Source organism: Canis aureus, chromosome 1, assembly GCF_053574225.1.
Source record: "Canis aureus isolate CA01 chromosome 1, VMU_Caureus_v.1.0, whole genome shotgun sequence".
Classification (NCBI taxonomy): Eukaryota; Metazoa; Chordata; class Mammalia; order Carnivora; family Canidae; genus Canis; species Canis aureus.
The window spans coordinates 109,059,965-109,082,209 of NC_135611.1; the positions used below are offsets into that span (position 1 = coordinate 109,059,965).

A 22,245-nucleotide genomic window follows, 5' to 3' on the forward strand; every position below is an offset into this window, starting at 1 on the left:
GCCGACCGACTCCGGGCCTCCGCGTGCGGGTGTCGGGGAGCCCGGAAGGCCGGCCCCTCGCCACCCCCGTCCCCGCCCCCGCCGCAGCCCCTTCCCGGGCTCCACTTTGACTCTCTCCCAGCCTCAACTGCCCCCCTCGCAAAATGGCGACCAACCGCCTCCTTTCCCGCCTGCCGTCGGTCACCTGACCGCACCAAGCCCCGCCCCTCGCGTGGCCCCGCCCCCTCCCGTCCGAGGCCCAATAGCTGCGGAGACCTCGCCGCCGGGCGGCACGCGCCGGGAGCCCGGGCGGCGCGAGGGGCGCTCGAGGCCGCCCTGGGTGTCGTGGGGGGACCCGCAGCCACGCACGCGCGCCCCCGCCGCGGGTGAGCGGGCCGCTCCGGGGGCGGGCTGAGGTGCGCGTGCGCGCCCGGCGGCGGGCGGCGCGAGGGGGGCAGGGGGCCGCTGGGAGGCCCGCCCGGCGCGAGGCTCGAGGCCGGCGCGCGAGCCCCCGGGGGCGGGTAAAACCCGGTTGCTGCTGCCCCTGCCCCCTCCCTTTCCTCCCTACCCCCCCCTTCCCGCCCCTCCTCACTTTTCAACCCCTCCCCCCCCTTAAAATCTAATTCGTTTATATATTTGTTTTTTAGGGGGCCCATCTCCCTTTCGAGGAGCGCAGCAGGCGCGGCGGGCGCCCCTCACCCCGCGTCACGCACGCACCTTCTGCACCCCAACAGCTCCGGGCCCCGCTGCACCCCGCAGGCCCTTCGCCCTTGGAGAAGGCTCTCCTGGGGGGGCCCCTGGCCCGCTGCATCCCCTTCCTTACCTCCCCCGCCCCGCAGGCCCCAACTGCCCCCTCGCAGCCCCCCCCCCCCCCGCCCCCCGGCTCGCGCCTCGGGCCCTACCGACCTCGGCGCTTTCTGCACCGCGGCCTTGCATTCGCTCTAGCTTCCAGGCCTTCTGCTAAAAATCACCTTTCCTCCTGAATAGGGGACCCGAATTTTTCTTTTAGGATCTTCCAGCAAAACCAAAAATCTCTTCTCTTCTTTGATTATACCCTTCAACCTCCTTTTAGAAACTTTCTCTAGCAAAAAAGAATATAAATATATATATATTTTTTTCTTTTCTGGATTTTTCCTCCATTCAGGATCTCTTTCCAGCAAAAATTTTCTGCCCACCAAGAGCCCCCCTTTTTGTCCTATCTTTCCACTGATAGCAGAGGAGCTCTGTTCTTCCAGTTTCTCATGTAATACTTGTTTTTCCAACGCTCTTCTCGACCTCTTCAGCAAAAATCCCTTTTTTGTCCATCACCAGTTTTACCCCAATTAGGCTTTTCCCAGCAAACCCCTCAGGTCCCTTCCCTAGGAAGGAAAGTAAGGAAAAGACAAAAATAACTCCCTTAACTGCAAAACCCTTTCCCTATCTAGATCTCCCCAATTTAGTATTGCTTCCTTCCTTCTTCCAAAAATTGCCTGTCATCCCCACAGTTTCACACCTGTGTGCTTGCTTCTTTGGGGACCCAAGTTCTGAATGCCCCTTCCTTTCCACCAGCTGCTTTCAGGACACAAGAAGTTGGATGAGTGTCCTGAATTTGCTACCCGGAGTTCCAGGAGGAAATATCCAGTGGTCTGACGGTCACCTGAACCCCCTCCCTGTGGGTCCTAAATTGGGCCCTCCTGTTCCTTGGAGATTCACTCATTTGCTCTTCTCCTGGTGAGTTTTCCCCTTTGCCCCTGTCCACAGATCCCTTCTTTGTCAGGATTCCTTCCTTTCTCAGAAGGATTTCTAATTGGCCCAAGTCTCTGTACCGATGATGAAACCATTATAAGTTTCTGCTTTGTGAGGTCAGATAAGGAAAAGGTTATGTATAGTGCATATTGGTAAATGCCTGCAGTGTGATGAACCAAAGGTCACGTGCCCCATCTAAGTGATACCAGTCAGTGGAAATGCCAGGACAGTGTTGCCAGAACTTTAAAAAAAAAATTGTTTTTGAGAAGAGACACTATATTTATGTCAAACCTTTTGATCTGTAAATGGTGACAATGAATTTAATAGGTATTTAAAGGCAGTGTGGAGCCCTTACAAAACATGCCAGCTGGCCACCAGTTTGGAATATTTGGTTTAGGGTTTCTTTCTGTGTAAGACTTGCATACACAGATACTCACCCACTTGGGCACATGTGGATGCAGGACTTTTCCTCTTTACAGCCACAGTTCTCTAGCTTTTTGATCTTAGGGCTCCCCCCCTTATATTTAAAAATCATTGAAGATCCCAGAGAATTTGTGCACGTGAACTCTATACTGCTGATATTTGCACTATTAGAGGTTTAATACGTTTTTAAAATACTTATTCATTTATTTATTTATGATAGTCACACAGAGAGAGAGAGAGAGAGGCAGAGACATAGGCAGATGGAGAAGCAGGCTCCATGCACCGGGAGCCCAACGTGGGATTCGATCCCAGGTCTCCAGGATCAGGCCCTGGGCCAAAGGCAGGCGCCAAACCGCTGCACCACCCAGGGATCCCTACTTATTCATTTAAAAATAAGTGATAAGCTTATTATGTTAACAAAATTGACTATTTTAAATATTTTTTGAAAGATGATATTTCAGAAAGAAATTTCGTGAGAATAGTGGCATTGTCTTACCTTTTTAGAGTCACCTAGAATCTTATTTCTGCTTCTGCATTCAGCCTTTTGAGATATTCCCTGTAGCTTCTGGAAAGTCTCACTGAGAATGAAAAAGGCAGGTAATGTCTGAATATTATTATGAAAATAGTTTTGACTCGAAGAATCCCTGCAAGACTCTGAGGACCCCCCAGGTTTCCCACCCCCATCCGCCTCACTTGGAAAACCTGCTGTTCTAGATGTTAATGCTTATTTGTATTTTATGCTAGGATCAGCTTTTGGAATGAGAAGGCTTGAGGTCTCTTTTCCTCCCTTAGTTAATTCTATGTGAGAAATTTTCTTAGAAAGCATAGTCATAGTTTTCTGATTCCTCCTTGTCTTCTATCTAGTTCTTTTTTTTTTTTTTTTTTTTTTTATTGGTGTTCAATTTACTAACATACAGAATAACACCCAGTGCCCGTCACCCATTCACTCCCACCCCCCGCCCTCCTCCCCTTCTACCACCCCTAGTTCGTTTCCCAGAGTTAGCAGTCTTTATGTTCTGTCTCCCTTTCTGATATTTCCCACACATTTCTTCTCCCTTCCCTCATCTTCCCTTTCACTATTATTCATATTCCCCAAATGAATGAGAACATATAATGTTTGTCCTTCTCCGACTGACTTACTTCACTCAGCATAATACCCTCCAGTTCCATCCACGTTGAAGCAAATGGTGGGTATTTGTCATTTCTAATAGCTGAGTAATATTCCATTGTATACATAAACCACATCTTCTTTATCCATTCATCTTTCGTTGGACACCGAGGCTCCTTCCACAGTTTGGCTATCGTGGCCATTGCTGCTAGAAACATCGGGGTGCAGGTGTCCCAGCGTTTCATTGCATTTGTATCTTTGGGGTAAATCCCCAACAGTGCAATTGCTGGGTCGTAGGGCAGGTATATTTTTAACTGTTTGAGGAACCTCCACACAGTTTTCCACAGTGGCTGCACCAGTTCACATTCCCACCAACAGTGTAAGAGGGTTCCCTTTTCTCCACATCCTCTCCAACATTTGTTGTTTCCTGCCTTGTTAATTTTTCCTTCTATCTAGTTCTTAATGTGAGCTGTAAATCTGTTCTTTTAATGAGCAGAAGAGATGAGTTACCCTAATGGTTTAAATTATAATGGTTACATTATCAAGGGAGGGAGTGTTCTTTGGTTGTTCGGCTTAGGAAAGGACGTACGGCACATGGGGCAGGAGTCCCAGTCTCAGGTGTGGAATCCTACCATAGATGAGTGGTTACATGTGACGGTTTTGACATCAGAATACCCGGGGTTGAATTCTAACCTTGATCTTGGGCAGTTACTTAACTTCTCTGGGCTTTATTTACCTCATCTGTAAAAACGGTTAAGAACAGAGGATGTGCCTCAAAGGAGTGTTGTGGGAATTAGATAATCCATAAGTGATTCCAGGAGTGCCTGGCATAGGACAAAGCCTCAAGTGTGTGCTGCTATTGTTGGTATCTATATTGATCATAATTATAGGGGCCAGACAGGAAGAAAGCAAGGATCTTTGGGAACATCTGTTCAGAAATGGCAGTTATCCCTCATCTCTGTCCTACTAATAACTATCATGAAATGCAAAATCTAATAATTTTCAAGAAAAGCCAGAAATTAATATATCTAGTTGAAATCTCCCCATTAAAAAAAAGTTGGTGAATGGGACGCCTGGGTGGCTCAGCAGTTGAGCATCTGCCTTTGGCTCAGGGCATGATCCCTCCCTGTCCAGGAATCGTGTCCTGCATCAGGCTCCCTACAGGGAGCCTGCTTCTCCCTCTGTCTGTGCCTCTGCTTCTCTCTGTGTGTCTTTCATGAATAAATAAATAAAATCTTTGTTTTTTTAAATTTTTTTAAGATTTTATTTATTTATTCTTGAGAGAGAGAGAGAGAGAGGCAGAGACACAGGCAGAGGGAGGAGCAGGCTCCACTCAGGGAGCCCGATGTGGGACTCGATCCCGGGTCTCCAGGATCACACCCTGGGCTGAAGGCACATGCTAAACCACTGAGCCACCCGGGATGCCCATAAATAAAATATTTATAAAAGGGGATCCCTGGGTGCTCAGTGGTTTGGCGCTTGCCTTCGGCCCAGGGCGTGATCCTGGAGTCCCAGGATCGAGTCCTGCATTGGGCTCCCTGAGTGGGGCCTGCTTCTCCCTCTGCCTGTGTCTCTGCCTCTCTCTCTCTCTCTCTCTGTGTGTGTGCATATCTCTCATGAATAAATAAAATCTTTAAAAAAAAAAAGTTGGTGACTAACCCTGTTGCAAAAAGCACTGTGTAGGCCAAACAAAACAAGACTATAGTTGTGATAATGTTTGGAGTAGGAAAACAAGGCAAGGACTTGCATAGCTGGGGTAGAAGCTGCAAGTCTCTCATATTTCCCAGCTTCCAACAATCTGACCTTACTCGGACATGATCATTGTCTCCCTGTAACATTGATGCAGAGAGGGAAAGGAGAAGATGGTGCTTGAGGGGAAAAAATGAAAGAAAGAAAACCAGACAGAATAGTAGGCTGGGGCATTTTTTTAAAGAGGAAAAGAGGTGGCCCAGTGGAATCCTCTCCCTCAATAGCGAAAGGAACGCAGAGAGCTTTCTCTGATCGGAGATAGTTCTGTGCTGGGCAAGATGCCATGAGAAGTATGGACACAGAGGCAGAGGAACAGCTATCCTAGAGCTTGTGGTCTGGGGAAAATAGAAGAACCTGAGACAGAATTAGACTCTGAAGCCGTCTGAGGTTAAGCGTTCAGTGACCTGTCAGACAGGTGCTTATGGCATCTGGATGGAGGGAGAGGTAGTCTCAGACTTCAGATGTTGGAAGGGGCCCCTTCAGCCTGATGTTGAAAGGTTTCATTCAGTAAAGCTGAGTAAAGAGAGGCTGGTCAAGGGAAACTGTACAAATCAGTCATAAAGGAAGAGGTCTCCAGGGGCCTAGCAGGGCATATAAATGAGTAAGGTAGGGAGGGTGTGAGAGATTAGGCAGTGGTGAGGACTCTGGCAAACTGGAGAGTGCCTACTCTGTCCTAAGCAGCAGCACTTCTCAGCTCCAGCCAGTTGCTTCTTTTCAGGAACAGGGACTCAGGGTTGACAGAGCCTCAGATCTTTTTTTTTTTTTTTTTTTTTAATACTAGAACTCATTGATTTATTTGGAGTAGGATCTGTGCCCAACACAGGCTTGAACTCGTGGCAGGGAGACCCAAGAATCCCACCCTCCACTGACTAAGCCAGCCAGGTACTCCTTTTTCAAGATTTTTTTTTAAAGATTTTATTTTATTTATTCATGAGAGAGACAGAGAGGCAGGTTCCCTGTGGGAAGCCTGATGTGGGACTCAATCCAAGGACTCCAGGATCAAAACCTGAGCAAAAGGCAGATGCTCAACCACTGAGCCACCCAGGTGCCCCTCAAGATTCTTTTTTCCTTTTTTTTTTTTTTTTTTTTAGATTTTATTTATTTGACGGAGAGAGAGAGTGCACAAGCAAAGCAAGGGGAGTAGCAGAGGAATAGGGAGAAGCGGTTTCTCCCCTGATCAGGGTGCCCGACATGGGACTCGATCCCAGCACCCTGGGATCGTGACCCGAGCCGAAGGCATACGCTTAACTGAGACAGGCAGGTGCCCCTTCCCCTCAAGATTCTTAAATAGAGAGGATCCCTGGGTGGCGCAGCGGTTTAGCGCCTGCCTTTGGCCCAGGGTGTGATCCTGGAGACCTGGGATCGAGTCCCACGTCGGGCTCCTGGTGCATGGAGCCTGCTTCTCCCTCTGCCTATGTCTCTGTCTCTCTCTCTGTCTCTCTCTGACTATCATAAATAAATAAAAATTAAAAAAAAAAGATTCTTAAATAGAAGTTGTAAAGCCTTACTTCAATGAAAAGTCTCCAGATCTGTGGTGAGCGTCCAATATGATAGCTGCTAAGCACTTGTAGCTATGTAAATTTAAATTTAACAAAAGCTCAATAAAATAGATAATTTAGTTCCTCGGTTGCATCTCCTGCATTTCTAGGCACTTGTTAGCTGCTCAGGGCTAGTGGCTGCCACCGGACAGTGCAGATTTAGACCATTTCCATCAGCACACAAAAATCTTTTGGACAGCGATGCTGTGTCCAAAAAAAATCTGACAGATTTTTCGACTTGCTGACAAAAAGAAAAATAATCAGATTAGCTACCGGTGAAATAAAACATCTTGATAGAAGCAGTTAAGTGTTTAAGATTGTCCCTTTCCATCCAAACAATGACTCGGTAAATGTTATTTACCTGTTTGTGTACCTGTTGCTGCAGGCTAGAACAAATGGCAGATTAATTTCCCAAGAGGCTGTAGCATTTCACAGGAGAATCACTGTTTGCTCCTGCTCCCACCAGTCATAGAATGACATGCCTTTCTTAAAAGAAAAACATTAAAATTGCTTTGGCTCCCAAGCGTTGGCTTAAATTGTTTTTTAAACTATTAAACAAGGCATAAACGATGATAAAACAAGGCATATGTTTCTAAAGCTTACAGTTTTTGTGGCACTATAAAGCCAAAATCAATTTGCAAATGAAATGTAAAACAAGGCAACTAAACCAGTGTAATTCAAATTACAAACATGAGTTTAGTGGGTGGGGTGCTATTTTGATGAAACGGAATAGCTTTGAAACAAACATCTTACTGACTGCTGCACCATCCTGCTGTGGGTTTAGCAGACCCTGTGATGTCCTAGGTCCCCCATCTCTTTCCTCTCAGTTACAACTGTAAGACCTCTGTTTGTACCACGATGTCTTTTGGCTTTTAGGTGACCCCAAAGGCATTATTAGGAGCTCAATCCACCTCTGTCCTCTTCTGATTAGCCTGTGGCAATTAAAATCATCCTTTTTTGGTATTGGTGCGATTATAAGCATACCCTGGGTGTTGAAATCAAATAGTAGTACTGGGTTATAAGGTAGTAAACCAGTAATCCACACAGACTGATTTTCTTCTCTTAGGTTATTCTCCAAGTGAAAGCACAAAATTAGAAAATTCTTGGAAAGAATTGGGAATGCCTGTAAGGTTCCAAGTGACCACAAACCCTGCCCCACAGGGATTATCGGGGAGCCCTGTACATAGAAGGTGCTAAAACTTGTTGAATTGAATTTCTCTGTTGACAGAACAAGAGCAAGTTCAATATTGGCTGAGGGGGTTTTGCTTTACTAACTGGAAAGGATGTAAATATCAAAACATGGCCTTTGGACTTCAGGCTTGCCTGCCCCAAGTGGTAATAAGACCAGTTTTCTCTGTGGACTCTGGGAGTATGCTGGGAAGCAGGTGGTTAGGCCTGTGGGGATTTCTGCCCTTATCTGGCACCTTTCGTGCTTTCTAGATTAATTGGTGTAATGCAGTGTAAATTTATTTGTGGTGAATTAGTATGGTGTAGTGGGTAAGAATACAACTGTAAAGTCAGAATATCTGGGTTTAGGGTATGGCTCAACTCCTTGTTAGGCATGTGACTATGGACAAATTACTTAGTGTCTCAGAATCAATCCCTTTCCTTCTTTCTACAATGGAGGTAATAAAGCACCTACCTCTGGGTTGTAAAGTGAGTGAATTAATGCATGGAAAGCTCTTAGTGTGATACCTGAGAAGGAGAAAATGCTTCATATTTTATTTTATGAAATATTACTTCATATTTGGTTTAAACAATGCTATTTTATTTTATTGGTTTGTTTTTATTATTAGAATTTACAAAAAGAGATGGCTTCTTTCCTCCTTGGAGTACTGAAGAGAGTTTATTACAGAACTGTACAAGAAACTTCAGAATAGGCAGAAAAATTCATTTTGCCTCAGAATAAAAATTTCTATGGTCCGCACTCCCATCTTTGCAATTTAGAAACCCAAAAAGCTCTGACAATGCCACAGTGTCCTAGATCTCATTTGGTGGGCAAACCTGAACTCATCTGTTACTCTTTACAGTATTTATTATATTTACTCGAGTCATCGTAGGTGTGGATGCAGAATTAATGATTTGGTTACCAGGTGCTGCCCCAGAGCCACTGAAGTTTACTTAAAATATAGTATTTGCATCGATTTACCCCCGTATTTTAGATCTAGAGTTGTACTCTTGTGGGCCTGTATTCACCTTTTGAGTTCCCCCGATAGGCTCCACACATAGACACACAGGTATAGATGCATGATGTGAAGTGCAGGTGTTGTGGGCACAGCTGTTCTATTACATTTCAACACAGAAAGAATGTTTTAGAACAGTAGAAACCAATAGTCTAGGAATCTAGACCTAAACTCCAGTTATTCTAGGATCCACCAGATTTTTTTATCAGCAGGTCATCAACATTTACTCAAAGTTTAGGTGAGGACAGAATTATTCGTAGTAGCTCAAAATGGAAACAGCCCAAATGCCTATCAATGAATGAATGAAGAAAATGTGCTATCTGCAGACTGTGGAATATTATCTGTCCTTGAAAAGTAATGAAGTAATTGTGCACACTGCAGTGTGGATTAACCTTGAAAATGCTATTCTTTGTGAAAGCAGCCAGATGTAAAAAGCTAATACTGTTTGATTCCATCATTTGTATGAAATGGTTGGCCCTCTCGTTGAGTCACACTTTGTTTCTCTGCCTTGTAATTTTTTTGTTGAGAAAGTGAACATTTTGAATATTATAACATGGTGACTCTTGGAATCAGATTTTCCTTTCCCCTACCCTAGCATTTGTTACTGCTACTGCTTACGGGTTAGAATGTTTTGTAGACTCTTTTTGTAGACTATATTCTTTGTCATGTGTGGTCAGCGAAGTCTGTGTTCTGTTAGTTTGTGGTCAGCTAAGATTTGGCAAAGATTTCCTTAAATGCCTGGAGCCCAAATGTATCTCCCAGTCTTTGCACTTGGGCTCTGTGTGAGTGTAACTTCTGCACTCAGTGGGAGTTACATCTCTGCCTTCACCTTTACTTCCTGCTTTCACAGACAAGGTCACCCAGAGGTGAGAGCTTAGAGCCTTCGTGAGTGTTTTCTGAGCATGTGCCTGCCCTGGGCACATGGCCTTCTCAATTCCCTAAAATAATGTGGATGGTTTTTACTTATGTAATTTAATTTATTTTATTTTTAGTTAATTAGAGTCCATGGTTACATTAAGATTCACTCTTTGTGTTGTGTAATTTGTGGGTTTTGGCTAATGTATAATGTCACGTAACTACTGTTACATGAATCACACAGAATGGCCTCACTCCCCTCAAAGTCCTTCCTGTGCTTTACTTATTCACCCCTCCTCCTTCCCCTCGAACCCTGGCAACCACCAGTCTTTTAGTGTCTCTATAGTTTTGCCTTTTCCAGAATGCCATATGGTTGGAATCATAGAATGTGTCTTTTCAGACCAGCTTTTTTTCACTTAGCAACACACATTTAAGGTTCTTCCATGTCTTTTTGTTGCTTGATAGCTCCTTGTTTTTTATTGCTGAATAACATCCTATTGTATGTATGTGCCATAGTTTGGTTATCCATTCTCCTATTAAAGGACATCTTGGTTGCTTCTAGATGTATGCAGCTATGAAGAGAGCTCCTATAAACTTCTGTGTGCAGGTTTTATGTTGACATATGTTTCCAGTTCACTGGGATTGATACCAAGGACTGTGATGGCTGGACTGTATGGCGAGACCATGTTTAGCTTTGTAAGAAACTGCTGGCGTGGAAGCTTTTTGAAGCCCTTCCTCTTCAAAGCCTCCCGTTGTCCAGCTCTTCCTCCCTGGCTTTCAGTGGCATGTTTGTTCTTGGCCTCATCGATATCCTTTGCCCTGGGCTGCAGCACCTGCTTCATTGTTTTTATTTATTTATTTTGAGCATATTGAGTTGAAGTATAATTAACATGCGTTTATATTAATTGTGGGTGTACAATATTGCCTTTGACATTTTCAACAAATGTCATCCCTGTGGCTGTGCCCTGAGGAAGTTCCAGGTTAGGCAAAATCCAGGTAAGACCTTTGTATCCTCCCTTCAGGAGCCATCTGACAGGTCAAGACAGACAAGCTCAGCAATGTGAGAACAAGATTATCTCTGTTCCCTTCTGTACCAGAAGATTCCACCAGAATGTGGTTTCTGTCTTCAGAACCACTACTAGGGGTGGGGGTAGTGTGGGTGATGAGACAGAAGTAGGTTAAAATGCCACAGCGTCCTCCTACCAGGTTTCATTCACCTTTGTCTTGCTGAGGGTCCATTTGTTTGCTGCAAACCTTTGACTGTTTTCCAGAGTTCCAATAAAGTTGATTTTTTCATTGTTTCTGCAGTGGCATGGGTGTGAAGTTTTTAAATTATTAGCTCAATCTTTTTCCTTCCCATAGGGCTATGCAGAGAGTCTGTTTCCTCTTGAGTCAGTTTGGTAACTTGTGTCTTTTTAGGAATTGGCCCATTTATCTTGAAGTTGCCTAATTTTTTGGCATGCAGTTGTTTGTAGTAACCCTTATAATCTCTATTTTTGTTCCCACTTTAATTTTGAATTTTGGTAATTTGAGTCTTTTTTCTCTTTTTTGGGGAGTGGGATAAATACTAGTTCAGATGTTACGTAGTTTATTCCTTTTTTTTTAGGTAGTTACACTTAGATTCTTTTAGCATACATAAAGTACAGAGTTAATCATTGTCTTTTCATTTCCAAATGATTCAAAACCCATATTAGTCTTTTTTTCCAAGATTTTATTTATTTATTCATGATAGACACAGAGAGAGAGAGGCAGAGACATAGGCAGAGGGAGAAGCAGGCTCCATATGGGGAGCCTGATGTGGGACTTGATCCTGGGTCTCCAGAATCACACCCTGGGCTGAAGGCAGGTGCTAAACTGCTGAGCCACCCAGGGATCCCCCATATTAGTCTTTGAACTGAGGTCTATGAGCAACTTCTTTAAAAAAAAAAAAAAAGATTATTTATTCCTGAGACACACAGAGAGAGGCAGACACATAGAGGGAGAAGTAGGCTCCCCACAGGGAGCCTGATGTTGGAGTCAATCCCCAGACCGGGACCACCCCCTGAGCCAAAGCTGATGCTCAACCACTGAGCCACCCAGGGCTCCTGTATGAGCAATTTCGTATGCCTTGTCTGAAAGGGTCATTGTTGTGCCCTCTTTAATACTAGTTTTCCTGCATGTGGAGTTCTGTGCTGGCTCTCCCCCTTCCATTATTTGCTGGAGGTGTTATTCCTTGTCTCCTAGCCTCCGTTCTTCCAAGATATTTGCCATCAGGCTAGTCATCGTCTCTTGGTAGGCTGTCTCCCTCTTCTTTCTGGTAGTTTTTAGGGTTTTCTCTCTGTCTTTAGTGATGAGTGGTTCTACTGCTGTGTGTTGAGTGAATTCATTTTTTCTCCCCCTGCTCTGCCTTGCAGTGGTTAGTCATTAACCATGTATCTTTAAGAATTAGGAGCTTTAAGTCTGGGACCCTGTATCCCTGCAATTCTGGAAATTCCTCCAATATCTCTGTAAGATGCCATGTTTTCCAGATCATTTGGCTGGCTTGGTTGAGGGAGCCTGTGATTTTTTATCTTGGGGCTGAGTTCAAGCCCTACGCTGGGTGTAGAGATTACTGAAATATAAAATCTTAAAAAAAAAAAAAGGATGTAGTGTCTTCTGTATTCTCTCCTCTTTCTGGGATGTCTATTGGACGTTGTTAATTTTTTGCATTTGCTTCTCCATTTGTACTGTCTCAGCTTCTCATTCGTATTTTCCATTTCTTTATCTCTCTGTGCTGAGTTCTAGGGGAATTTCCTCAGATTGCTCTGCCAGTTTATTATTTCTCTCTTCAGCACTGTTTTTCTGTTGCTTAACCCTTCCAGTGAGCTTTGAATTTAAATGTCTTCATGCAAGTTTCACTAGTTTCTTTAAAAAAAAAATTTGTTCTTGTCCCATACTGACTTACTCTTTTTCTCATGCTAGGTTTTATTGTCTCTCATCACCCTATTTCCTTCCTAATTCTTGGAGTACCTCTTTAGGCTTGTGTGCAGTTTTTCTTTTTTTTTTCTTTTATCTTTTTTTTTTTTGAAGATTTTATTTATTTGAGAGAGAGAGCATGAGCTGGCAGGGGGAGAGTAGAGAGAGAGGAAGAAGCAGACTCCTCACTGAACAGGGGGCCCATTGTGGGGCTCAGTCCCAGGACCCTGGGATCACGACCTGAGCCAAAGGCAGACACTTAACCAACTGAGCCACCCAGGTACCCCTTCTTTAAGTTTTCTCATTGCTGCTGGCACATGGGGTTTTTACCTGTCTCTTGAGCTTGGCTATATATTAAAAATTATCTTCTGTCATATTTCTCTGTGTTTATAGCTGGAGAAAGAGGTCAGTTCTGTCCATGTTGCCGGAAATCCTTTCATTTATTACTTACAACAACCTTATGATGGAGGTACTCTATGCCCAGTTTACAGATGAGGAAACTGGGGCTCGTGGAGCTTAAGTGACTTGCCCACATTCACATGGCTGTTAAGTGGCAGAGAACAGACCCAAACACAGGTCTGTTTGAATTCCAAGTCCGCGCTTTATCCACCATGCTGTATTGCCATCTCATAATTTTAATTCCTCCTCATTCATTTTTAGGAATTAGACATCAACAAGAGCTTTTCCTCCCTGACTCCTTACACGGCCTTGCTTGTTTGGAGAGTAGGTCTTAGCCAAGACCTGGCAGTGGAGAGCCATGGACCAGTACAGCCTTGGGGACGAGGGTGCCCTTCCTCCAGAGATGCATCTCCCTTCGTTTTCCGAGAGCCAGGGACTCAATTGCAGCGACACCCTCAACCGGGATCTGGGTCCCAGCACACGTGACCTGCTCTATGCTGGCCTGAGTGGTTTGGACCTGGACTCCAGCCTCCCCACGCCTGACATGCCCAGTGAGGCACTGGAGGACAACTTAGATACCCTGTCCCTGTACTCCGGGAAGGACAGTGACTCCATGAAGCTGCTGGAGGAGTATGCAGATCCGGAATCTCAGGCTTCCTTACAAGGTGAGGCTGTCCACCTGGGTCCGAGGGCCTACAGGGCTGTGTGAAAACCCTGGTGGCCAACTATGAGATTGCTTCTGCACGGAGTGGATAAGAAAATATTTACCTTCCACAGGTGAATAGGGAACAGGGGACAATCACTTTCTTTTTTAACTTGGGAATTGTTTCCAGTGTTCTAGTCAAGGAAACTGAATACTGATCCTAAGAAATAATGTTGAGAAACTTGGCCGTTTCTGAATGTCCTAATCTTGTGTGTGATGTGGGCAGACCTTTGAGTTCACAGGAGACTTCCCTACCAATTACATCTCAGAGGCCCCTTTCACATTTTCAGAATGCCCTGGGATCCTGTCTGTCTGCCACTTGGCTGTCTAACCTTCCCCAGACTCAGTATCTTCATCCGTGAAGTGGGGGGATGATAATGCCCACTCTGCTTCGCCTCAGAGTGATAGCAGTAAAAAGCAAGAGAAGAAATGTATGTAAAAGCACTGTGTGGACTGTAAAACATGGGACAGATGGTATTTTCATCCATAACAATAGAGTTCATCCCTGACAGTCCATTGATTTAGTTCTAAGTTTCTCTCTTCAACAGCAGAGGAGCAAAAGGAGAGCTGATGGAATGGCGAAAGGCCCTGGTGCAATTTTCATTTGGTTTTTTGGTTTGCTTTCAGGGTTCCTTTACAAGATAAATCCGACCTAAAAAATTTTTTTAAGATTTATTTTTTAATAGAGCACATAAGAGGAGGGGCAGAGAGAGAGAGAGAATCTCAAGGAGACTCCCCACTGAGCCTGACTCCGTGTTCAATCTCACAACCCCGAGATCATGCCCTGAGCCAAAATCAGAAGTCAGACACTCAACCAACTGAGGCACCCAGGTGCCCCAAATTAGATTTTTGCTAACTCTTTTCCTGGGTTCTTGGGTAAGTAGCTTAGATGGGTTGACTGAGCCAGAGCTTTTCGATAGTTAATTCATACCACATGCACGGAGCACCACGTCCATGATGGCTCTGCAGAACAGATGTTAATGTCAGGATAAGCAGCTCAGGAAATGTCCTGAAAACTTGCTAAAATGAAAAACTCATGAAGCCTCCTCTCCACACAAGACGCAGTAGACTAAGGGTCAGCCTTATCACTATGTTGGAGTGATAGCTGACACAAAATCCTAGAATCATGGGACATGTGCAGTGTTTAGGCACTGGGCCAACCCCAGGGAATATGGGATTAGGTGCCTAGCCCTGGCCACAGGAGCTACCTGAAAAATGCTGGTAGTGTGAATATGGGTGCATTTTGCTGAACAGAGAAACCATGGCTTTCATTAGGTTTTCATGGGGGTCTGTGTCCCTGTCCGTGCATTACAAATCATTAACCGACCTTTTTTTAAAAATTTATTTTATTTACTGATTCATAAAAGAGAGAGGCAGAGACATAGGCAGAGCGAGAAGCAGGCTTCCTTTGGGGAGCCTGCTACAGGACTCTGTCCCAGGACCCCGGGATCATGCCCTGAGCCAAAGGCAGATGCTCAACCACTGAGCTGTCCAGGTATCCCACAAATCATTAACCTAGTTCATTTTTCCTAATGTATTTTATTTTATTTTATTTATTTTATTTTTTAAAGATTTATTTATTTATGATAGAGAGAGAGAGAGAGAGGGGCAGAGACACAGGAGGAGGGAGAAGCAGGCTCCATGCCGGGAGCCTGACGTGGGACTCGATCCCGGGACTCCAGGATCACGCCCTGGGCCAAAGGCAGGCGCCAAACCGCTGAGCCACCCAGGGATCCCCTTTCCTAATGTATTTTAAACTTGAATTTTTTTTATATCTCATAAAAACAGGAGTCCACTGTACATTAAATTCTAACTCCTTATACTTCTCCAGCTTAACTTCAGGCCAGTGTAACACTTGTATTCATTTTCCCAATTAGGAAAATAGTACACAGTTACTAATGAAAACTTAGGAAATAGAGAAAAGTAACATCAGGAAAGCTCCCCAGTCTGGCTCCCACACGTAGATTTTGAAAAACATGACTGAAGGCACTCAGAAAAACATGGTTTTGCTCAGGGGCAGTGAATATGTGATGCAATTTGAGGTTTTTTATTTTTTTATTTTTATTTTTATTTTTAAATTTTTATTTATTTATGATAGGCACACAGTGAGAGAGAGAGAGGCAGAGACACAGGCAGAGGGAGAAGCAGGCTCCATGCACCGGGAGCCTGACGTGGGATTTGATCCTGGGTCTACAGGATCACGCCCTGGGCCAAAGGCAGGCGCTAAACCGCTGCGCCACCCAGGGATCCCAATTTGAGGTTTTTTAAAAGTAGTGTATTTGCTTTCTTACATAAAGGTCTTCCCTCATCATCATAAATTACTCCATCGTGCTCTTTGTATTCTTGTTTCTTAGACTGTTTGCGTTTCTGTGAACAACTTTTTTATGTGTTGAGTTTCCTTTTTTGGCCACGTTCTTTGAACATATTCCTTCAAGGAGGTTTGCCTGTCAGAGAACATACACCGTTTTTTCTTTTGTTTAGATTTTATTTATTTATTCACGAGAGACAGAGAGGGGCAAAGACACAGACAGAGGGAGAAGCAGGCTCCATGCAGGGAGCCCGATGTGGGGCTCAATCCCAGCACTCCGGGATCATGCCCTGAGCCTAAGGCAGACATGCAACCACTGAGCCACCTAGGCATCCCAATACACCGTTTTATAACATATTTGTAACACTGACTTCTGTGAGCATCAGGCAGCTTCTCAGGCCAGTGCCTCTGCCTGATTTTCAGTGTCCTTGTCAAATTTTTGCAACATTTGGTTTTCTGGTTTATTTATTTTTAAATTTTATTTATTTGTTAGAGCTCAAGCAGAGGGAGAGGGAGAAGCAGACTCCCTGCTGAACAGGGAGCCCTATGTGGGACTCCCATCTCAGGACCCCAGGACCATGACATGAGCTGAAGGCAGATGCTTAACCAACTGAGCCCTGGGCCCTTGGATTTTTGGGTCCTGCCCCTGGCAGCACCCCAGAGAAGTGGAGGTTTCTGAACTTGCCATCTCATGAGGCAGTCTGAATCCATTTTGAGGACCACTCTAAAGAGCAGGAGTATCTTCCACTGTTGGTCTGTCCAATAGATGATTGTGGAGTGTCCATGAGTGCGAGGAGGGGAATGCTGGGAATAGCAGGAGCCTGCAGAGTCCTCGCATCCATGGCCCCTGCATTTCCAGTGATTTGAAATCAGCTTCTCTTTAGTCTGGAGGAAAGCAAACCTATCTCTGTCCCTTGGAACAAAGCAGAAGCAGTCTGTTCCTTCCCTACTCACTGGCCCTGGAATAATTGACGAACCCCCTTCCTCCCATTCCTCAGGTGAATGATTTTAAACATACCTTTTATCATTTTACCCAGAGGGACACAGAAAACATGGAAATGCAAATGCATTCAAATACACAAAAAGAGTAAAAGAAGAGGCCCACAATCCTACCAGTATATGCCATTCTCTCAGCTTGTTTTCTATTCAGATTTATTTGTCTTTTTGTGTTTTGTAGCAGGTTGCTGTTTTCTCAGTGAGTAGCGCGGCGTGAACGTCCATTTGTGTTGGATGTTTTTCCATAGTTTTATCTTTTTTTTAAGATTTTATTTATTCATTCATGATAGACATAGAGAGAGAGAGAGAGGCAGAGACACAGGCAGAGGGAGAAGCAGGCTCCATGCAGGGAGCCCGACGTGGGACTCGATCCCGGGACTCCAGGATCACGCCCTGGGCCAAAGGCAGGTGCCAAACCGCTGAGCCACCCAGGGATCCCCTATAGTTTTATCTTAAATGCTGTTCTAGACCACTCAGACCATCAAGCAGTCACCTGTGTGCCCTTTTATCAAATGTTAGGTTGTGTCTAAAGGGAATCCAGGCAGTGCTGCTGTTAACTACTTTGCCAGCTACTTCTTTGTATAAATCTGTATATTTTTACTTTAAGATCCCAGAGGTGGAATTGGCTGGAAGAAAGGATTTATACTTTCCTAAGGCTTTAGATTGTATTTTTCTGGGTTGGCCTTCTGAGAGCACCATGGGTGGCCTGGCCCATGTTGGTCAGTCACCTCCTCACCTCCATGTCCTAGGAGTGCTTCAGACAGCTGCTGTCCCTCTGCATGGCCTGGCTGGGATCTCTTCTCTTTCGCATCCTTTTCTCTATGCCCAAGGTGGCTGAAGCTGGAAGACGCTGTCCTGACCCCAGTGGGTCATGGCCCCAAGACTTGCCGAGTGCCTTAGCCATGCCCTTTGTCATCCCCACATGTCTGTAACCTGTGCTTTCTCCCTCTGTTTAGACCTGGGCCTTGGCGTGCTCAAGATGCCTAAGGAGGCTGATGAAGGAGGCAGGGCTACCTGTGGGAGTACCAGGAAAGGCAAGCGGCAGCACACTTCCCCCCAGAACCCGCTTCTGGACTGCAGCCTCTGTGGAAAGGTGTTCAGCAGCGCCAGCTCCCTTAGCAAGCACTACCTGACGCACAGCCAGGAAAGGAAGCACGTTTGCAAAATCTGCAGCAAGGCCTTCAAGCGCCAGGACCACCTGTATGTGGGAGCACGGTCAAGGGGCCAGTGGGGAGTGGGCATGCTCCCACTTCCCTTAACGCCCTCCCAGGCAACCAGGCCTGCCCTCAGCTGGGGTCCCCTCCCACTCCCAAGATGGCTGTGACCCCATGTGCAGATGTACCTCTCTTCTCCCACTGCCAGTGCTCCTGAGCCCAGGGCTCGCTCCTCCCAGAGCAGATCACTTTTCCCAGCCCCCATGTTCACACCAGGGAGGAAATCACTGCCTCAATTCTGCAGGCAGGACCCTTGTGGGTTTCAGGACACATAAGGGCTCACTCCCAAAAGAATTTTGTCACACAGGGAATTGGGCTAACTTTAGAGAGAAATGTTTTGGAGGCCCTGGCAGGTGTCCGAGGAGAATGGATCTGCGTCTCATGAGGAGTGTGGATGGGAATAACTCAGGGGCCTGAGAGATTCTGAAATGCCTGTTTATAGAATATGTTAGTGGAGCATTAATTTTTTTAACTCCATTTTGCCCTCCTAAACTCATGATGTAAAAAATAAAGCCCACTTTAAGAGTTAGCCAGAATTCCCTTTGTTCTCAGTATCTTGGAAAATCATGAGCTTTTCTTGCTAATGAGGCAGGAAAGGCAGACTTTTTTCAAACTAAGAGACTTGCCAGTGGTAGATGGCAAATCCTTGCATTTTTAGGATGCACCTAACTATGGTTGGGGCTAGAAATGGAATCTCCCGACTCCTCCTCTGCAGCTGCCCTCAGATGGAGGCCAAGGCCAGCCTTTGAGGAAGGGCTGTATTATTTACTGGAGATACCCCATGTGTCATGTTGATTAGACCATCCAGGGGAGGGCTGTTGGGAACCCAGAGCAAGACTTAGAATATATTAATGTACATAGAAGTATGATATAGATGTAGTACATATTTGTATTCATTTATAATTGCAGAAATTACAGAAGGCACATTTGACTGCTAGAAAGTTTTTACTGATGGGCATCTGTAATTTTTTTTTTTTTTTTTTTTGCTGGAGTGGGTTCCAGGTAGCTGTCTCCTTAGAGGAGTGCTATGGGAAGGCAAAGGCTTCTTTGGCTAAGGGAATGGTTATCCTGAAGATAGCATCTCCTTCACTGTGTCCTGCAGAACCTTGGTCCTCAAGGATGCTAGGAGGGGCTGTTTAAATAAATGGTTCTGTGGGCACATAGGTTTGAGAGATATGGGAGGTTAAAGAGATGTCTCTCTATGCACTATATAGCTTTTAAATTTGCTACGCTGAACCTCCAAGGAGCAAATGGTGTTTTTTTTTTCAAAACTTCCTTGCCAGCTGAGCCCACGTCCTCAGGGAGTGACTCTGGAGGACTGGTGTTCCTTGGGAACTCACTTTGGGGAACTCCAATCTGGCTCTCATTGATTTTTTTCCCCTCATATAAGGGTTTTGCTCGAAGGTGAGGGAGGGGAGCACCCCTTGCATTGCTTTGCCCATAAGAGTGGCTGCCTGGGTCTTTCCTCAGGGAGGCTCAGTGTAGCTTCTGATTGATGGGATGGATGCACCGCCACCCCCTGGGGACACACCTGGGGTTCTGTGTGTGGTAAGGGGCAGCTGAGAAACCTGCTGACTGACTTCTCTCGTGTGACTCCAGGACTGGGCACATGCTCACCCACCAGAAGACCAAGCCCTTCGTGTGCATCGAGCAGGGCTGCAGCAAGAGCTACTGTGACTACCGCTCCCTACGTCGGCACTACGAGGTCCAGCATGGTCTGTGTATCCTAAAAGAAGCCCCCCCAGAAGAGGAAGCCTGTGGGGACTCCCCCCACGCCCACGAGGGGGCCAGCCAGCCTCCACCCGCTGGCCTGCGATCTCTGGTGCCCCCAGAAGCCAGGTCCCCCAGCTCCCTCTTGCCCAACCGAGACCTCCTGCGCTGTATTGTGAGCAGCATCGTCCACCAGAAGATCCCTTCTCCCGGCCCGGCCGCCGCGGGGCCCTCAGATGGCAGTGAGGGGAGGAACACAGCCTGTCCCTGCGCACCCTCTTCCGGGCCCTCCTCCTGCACCCCAGGTGGCATCCCAGTGGCCCCTGGAAACCCGGGCATTGACGTTCCGGAAGAGCCTCGTCCCCCAAGGAAGGAGCCTGCTGCAGCCATGTTCACAGCCGTCCACTCAAGAGCAGTGGAGAATGGGGGCACTGACCTGGCTGAGTCTGAGCCCCCTCTGCTCCCAGTGCCGCCCACCCTGGAGGGGTGGCCTGAGGGTGGCCCCCTACCTGCCTGCCTGCCTCTGTTCCGAGGCCAGACGGTCCCCACCAGTTCCCAGCCAGCCAGCCACAACTTCCAGTGGCTCCGGAACCTGCCCGGCTGCCCCAAGAACAAAGGGAACAATGTGTTCATGGTCCACAAGCCCCCGTCAGTGCCATCTCGGGAGGGCTGCGAGTCAGCCCCTGGCCCCAGCAGCACCTCCCCCGTGGGGGAACCCTTGCCCAACTCAGGCCCCAGTCTGGAGGACGCGTTGCCCTTCCCTGCCACACTCCTGAAGGCACCTGGGGAAGCCTCAGGGGACCCCAGATATGTTGGCGGAGAAGACGACTCCTGGGTTTCCAAGAAGAGCAAGTTTGACTGCGACTCCTTCTTGCGGCAGAACCCCGGGGAGCCCAGCCTCCCAGATGCCCAGAAGCCCAGCGGGCTCCCATCGGATGCCACTCCACTCTTCCGGCAGCTGTTCCTGAAGTCCCAGGAGTCTCTGGTGAGCCACGAGCAGATGCAGGTGTTCCAAATGATTGCCAAGTCCCAGCGGATCTTCTCCCAGCTGCCGGGGCCCGAGGGCAAGCAGGCTGCCCTGAAGCCACTGCCGGGGCCATGGCCGCAGCAGCCCCCACCACCAGCAACTCCTGTTGACTCTCTCCATGCTGGCCCTGGATACCCGGAGCCAGAGGGGTCCCCAGGCCGCAGGAAGAAAACCACGCCAGGGTTCCCCAGAGAGGCCTCTCCGGGCGGCACCAGACGGGACACCAAGGGAGGACCAAAGGTGGCCACTGCTCCGCTGCCCCTCACAGCGGCATCATTGGACCCTCCTGGGAATCCAGACATCTCCTCTCTAGCCAAGCAGCTGAGATCCACTAAAGGGACCTTGGACTTGGGGGACATCTTCTCCCCCGGGGGCCCCCGGCAGACCCAGTTAGGTGGGGAGGAGACCCTCGGAGCCCCGCTCCCTGGGAAGCAGGCCCAGGCGGAGAATGGCCCAGCTTTGGGAGCCGGGAAAGGCGAAAAGAGCCAGGCCTGCACCCGGGGCGGAGGCTACAGGCTCTTCTCCGGCAACCCTAGGTCCCAACGCTTCTCAGGCTTCAGAAAGGAGAAGGTGAAAATGGATATGTGCTGCACGGCCTCCCCAAGCCAGGTAGCCATGGCCTCCTTCTCATCAGCTGGACCACCAGCAGAGCCACCCCAGGACTCCAAGTCCAAGCTGACCATATTCAACAGAATCCAGGTACGTGGGCCCTGCCCTCATGCCACCCCCAACCTCTGACCCACCTGTCCAGGCCCCAGGCCAGAGTCTCCTGCGTCCCATGTGTGACTTGCTTCTGCACCTATTGGTTGGCCAGGCATTGTGTTTGATCCTTGGGGATCCTCCTCCAGAGCAGATTTGCAGAGATTGTGGCTCTTCCTGTCACCCCCTCCCCCGAAAGAGCCAGAATGAGGTCTTCAGCATTGTCAAAGATCCTTCCCTTCCCACCCCATCCCCCTGAGCTTTTTCTGCTGGCTTGCTTTTTGCCTCTCACTTCCTTTTGGATTGCCCTCCTTAAATTCTTCAGGGACCATAAAGGTAGAGTTCTGCCCCCGTAAATGTTCCTGCGCACGATGCCCTGCCTCTCCTGGTGGGAGTCTCGGTCCCGATGCCAGCCAGCGCTTGTGGAATGGTAGCTCCGTCCTTGTGGGTGGCATCCACCAGGTCTGGGTGCAGAGAGGTGGGCCATCCTTCCTTGTGACGGCCCGGGGTCCAGCACACTTCCTGTCACCCCAGAGCTGTCTTTTTCTTCTCTCTCTCTCTCTCTTTTTTTTTTTTTTTGACAGCACACATGATTTAATTCACCATGTTGAAGTGTACTCTCCAGTGGCTCTCAGTATATTCACAGGATTGTACATCCCTTACCACTCTTTGCCAAACGTTTTCATCACCCCAAA

General features: G+C 47.1%; 1 protein-coding gene and 1 long non-coding RNA gene across 5 annotated transcripts in view; one reads left to right on the forward strand and one right to left on the reverse strand.

The window, feature by feature from the left end:
* Window positions 1-266: 266 nt before the first annotated feature.
* The window catches only part of ZNF541 (zinc finger protein 541), a 46,562-nt gene continuing 24,583 nt past the window's right edge, over window positions 267-22,245 (forward strand). Inside the window, exons 1-5 of one of the 3 annotated variants that reach the window (XM_077847070.1) lie at window positions 267-365; window positions 1,528-1,689; window positions 13,155-13,558; window positions 17,857-18,100; window positions 19,714-21,550. In XM_077847070.1, the coding sequence (XP_077703196.1) occupies window positions 13,252-13,558; window positions 17,857-18,100; window positions 19,714-21,550 (2,388 nt within the window). In that variant the 5' untranslated portion in view covers window positions 267-365; window positions 1,528-1,689; window positions 13,155-13,251. Of the gene's footprint in view, window positions 366-450; window positions 501-588; window positions 1,690-12,887; window positions 13,071-13,154; window positions 13,559-17,856; window positions 18,101-19,713; window positions 21,551-22,245 lie in introns of those variants that run through there. The other 2 variants (XM_077847062.1, XM_077847078.1) reach the window with 2 other exon arrangements.
* LOC144283255 (uncharacterized) lies at window positions 2,385-7,625 on the reverse strand. Of its 2 annotated transcripts, none has more exons than XR_013351712.1 (4): window positions 7,507-7,595; window positions 6,884-7,008; window positions 6,493-6,763; window positions 2,385-2,705 (listed from the first exon to the last, which is right to left on the reverse strand). It is a non-coding gene; the product is annotated as an uncharacterized LOC144283255 (long non-coding RNA). The 2 variants fall into 2 exon arrangements; XR_013351711.1 differs by having other exon boundaries at window positions 2,388-2,705; window positions 6,884-7,004; window positions 7,507-7,625.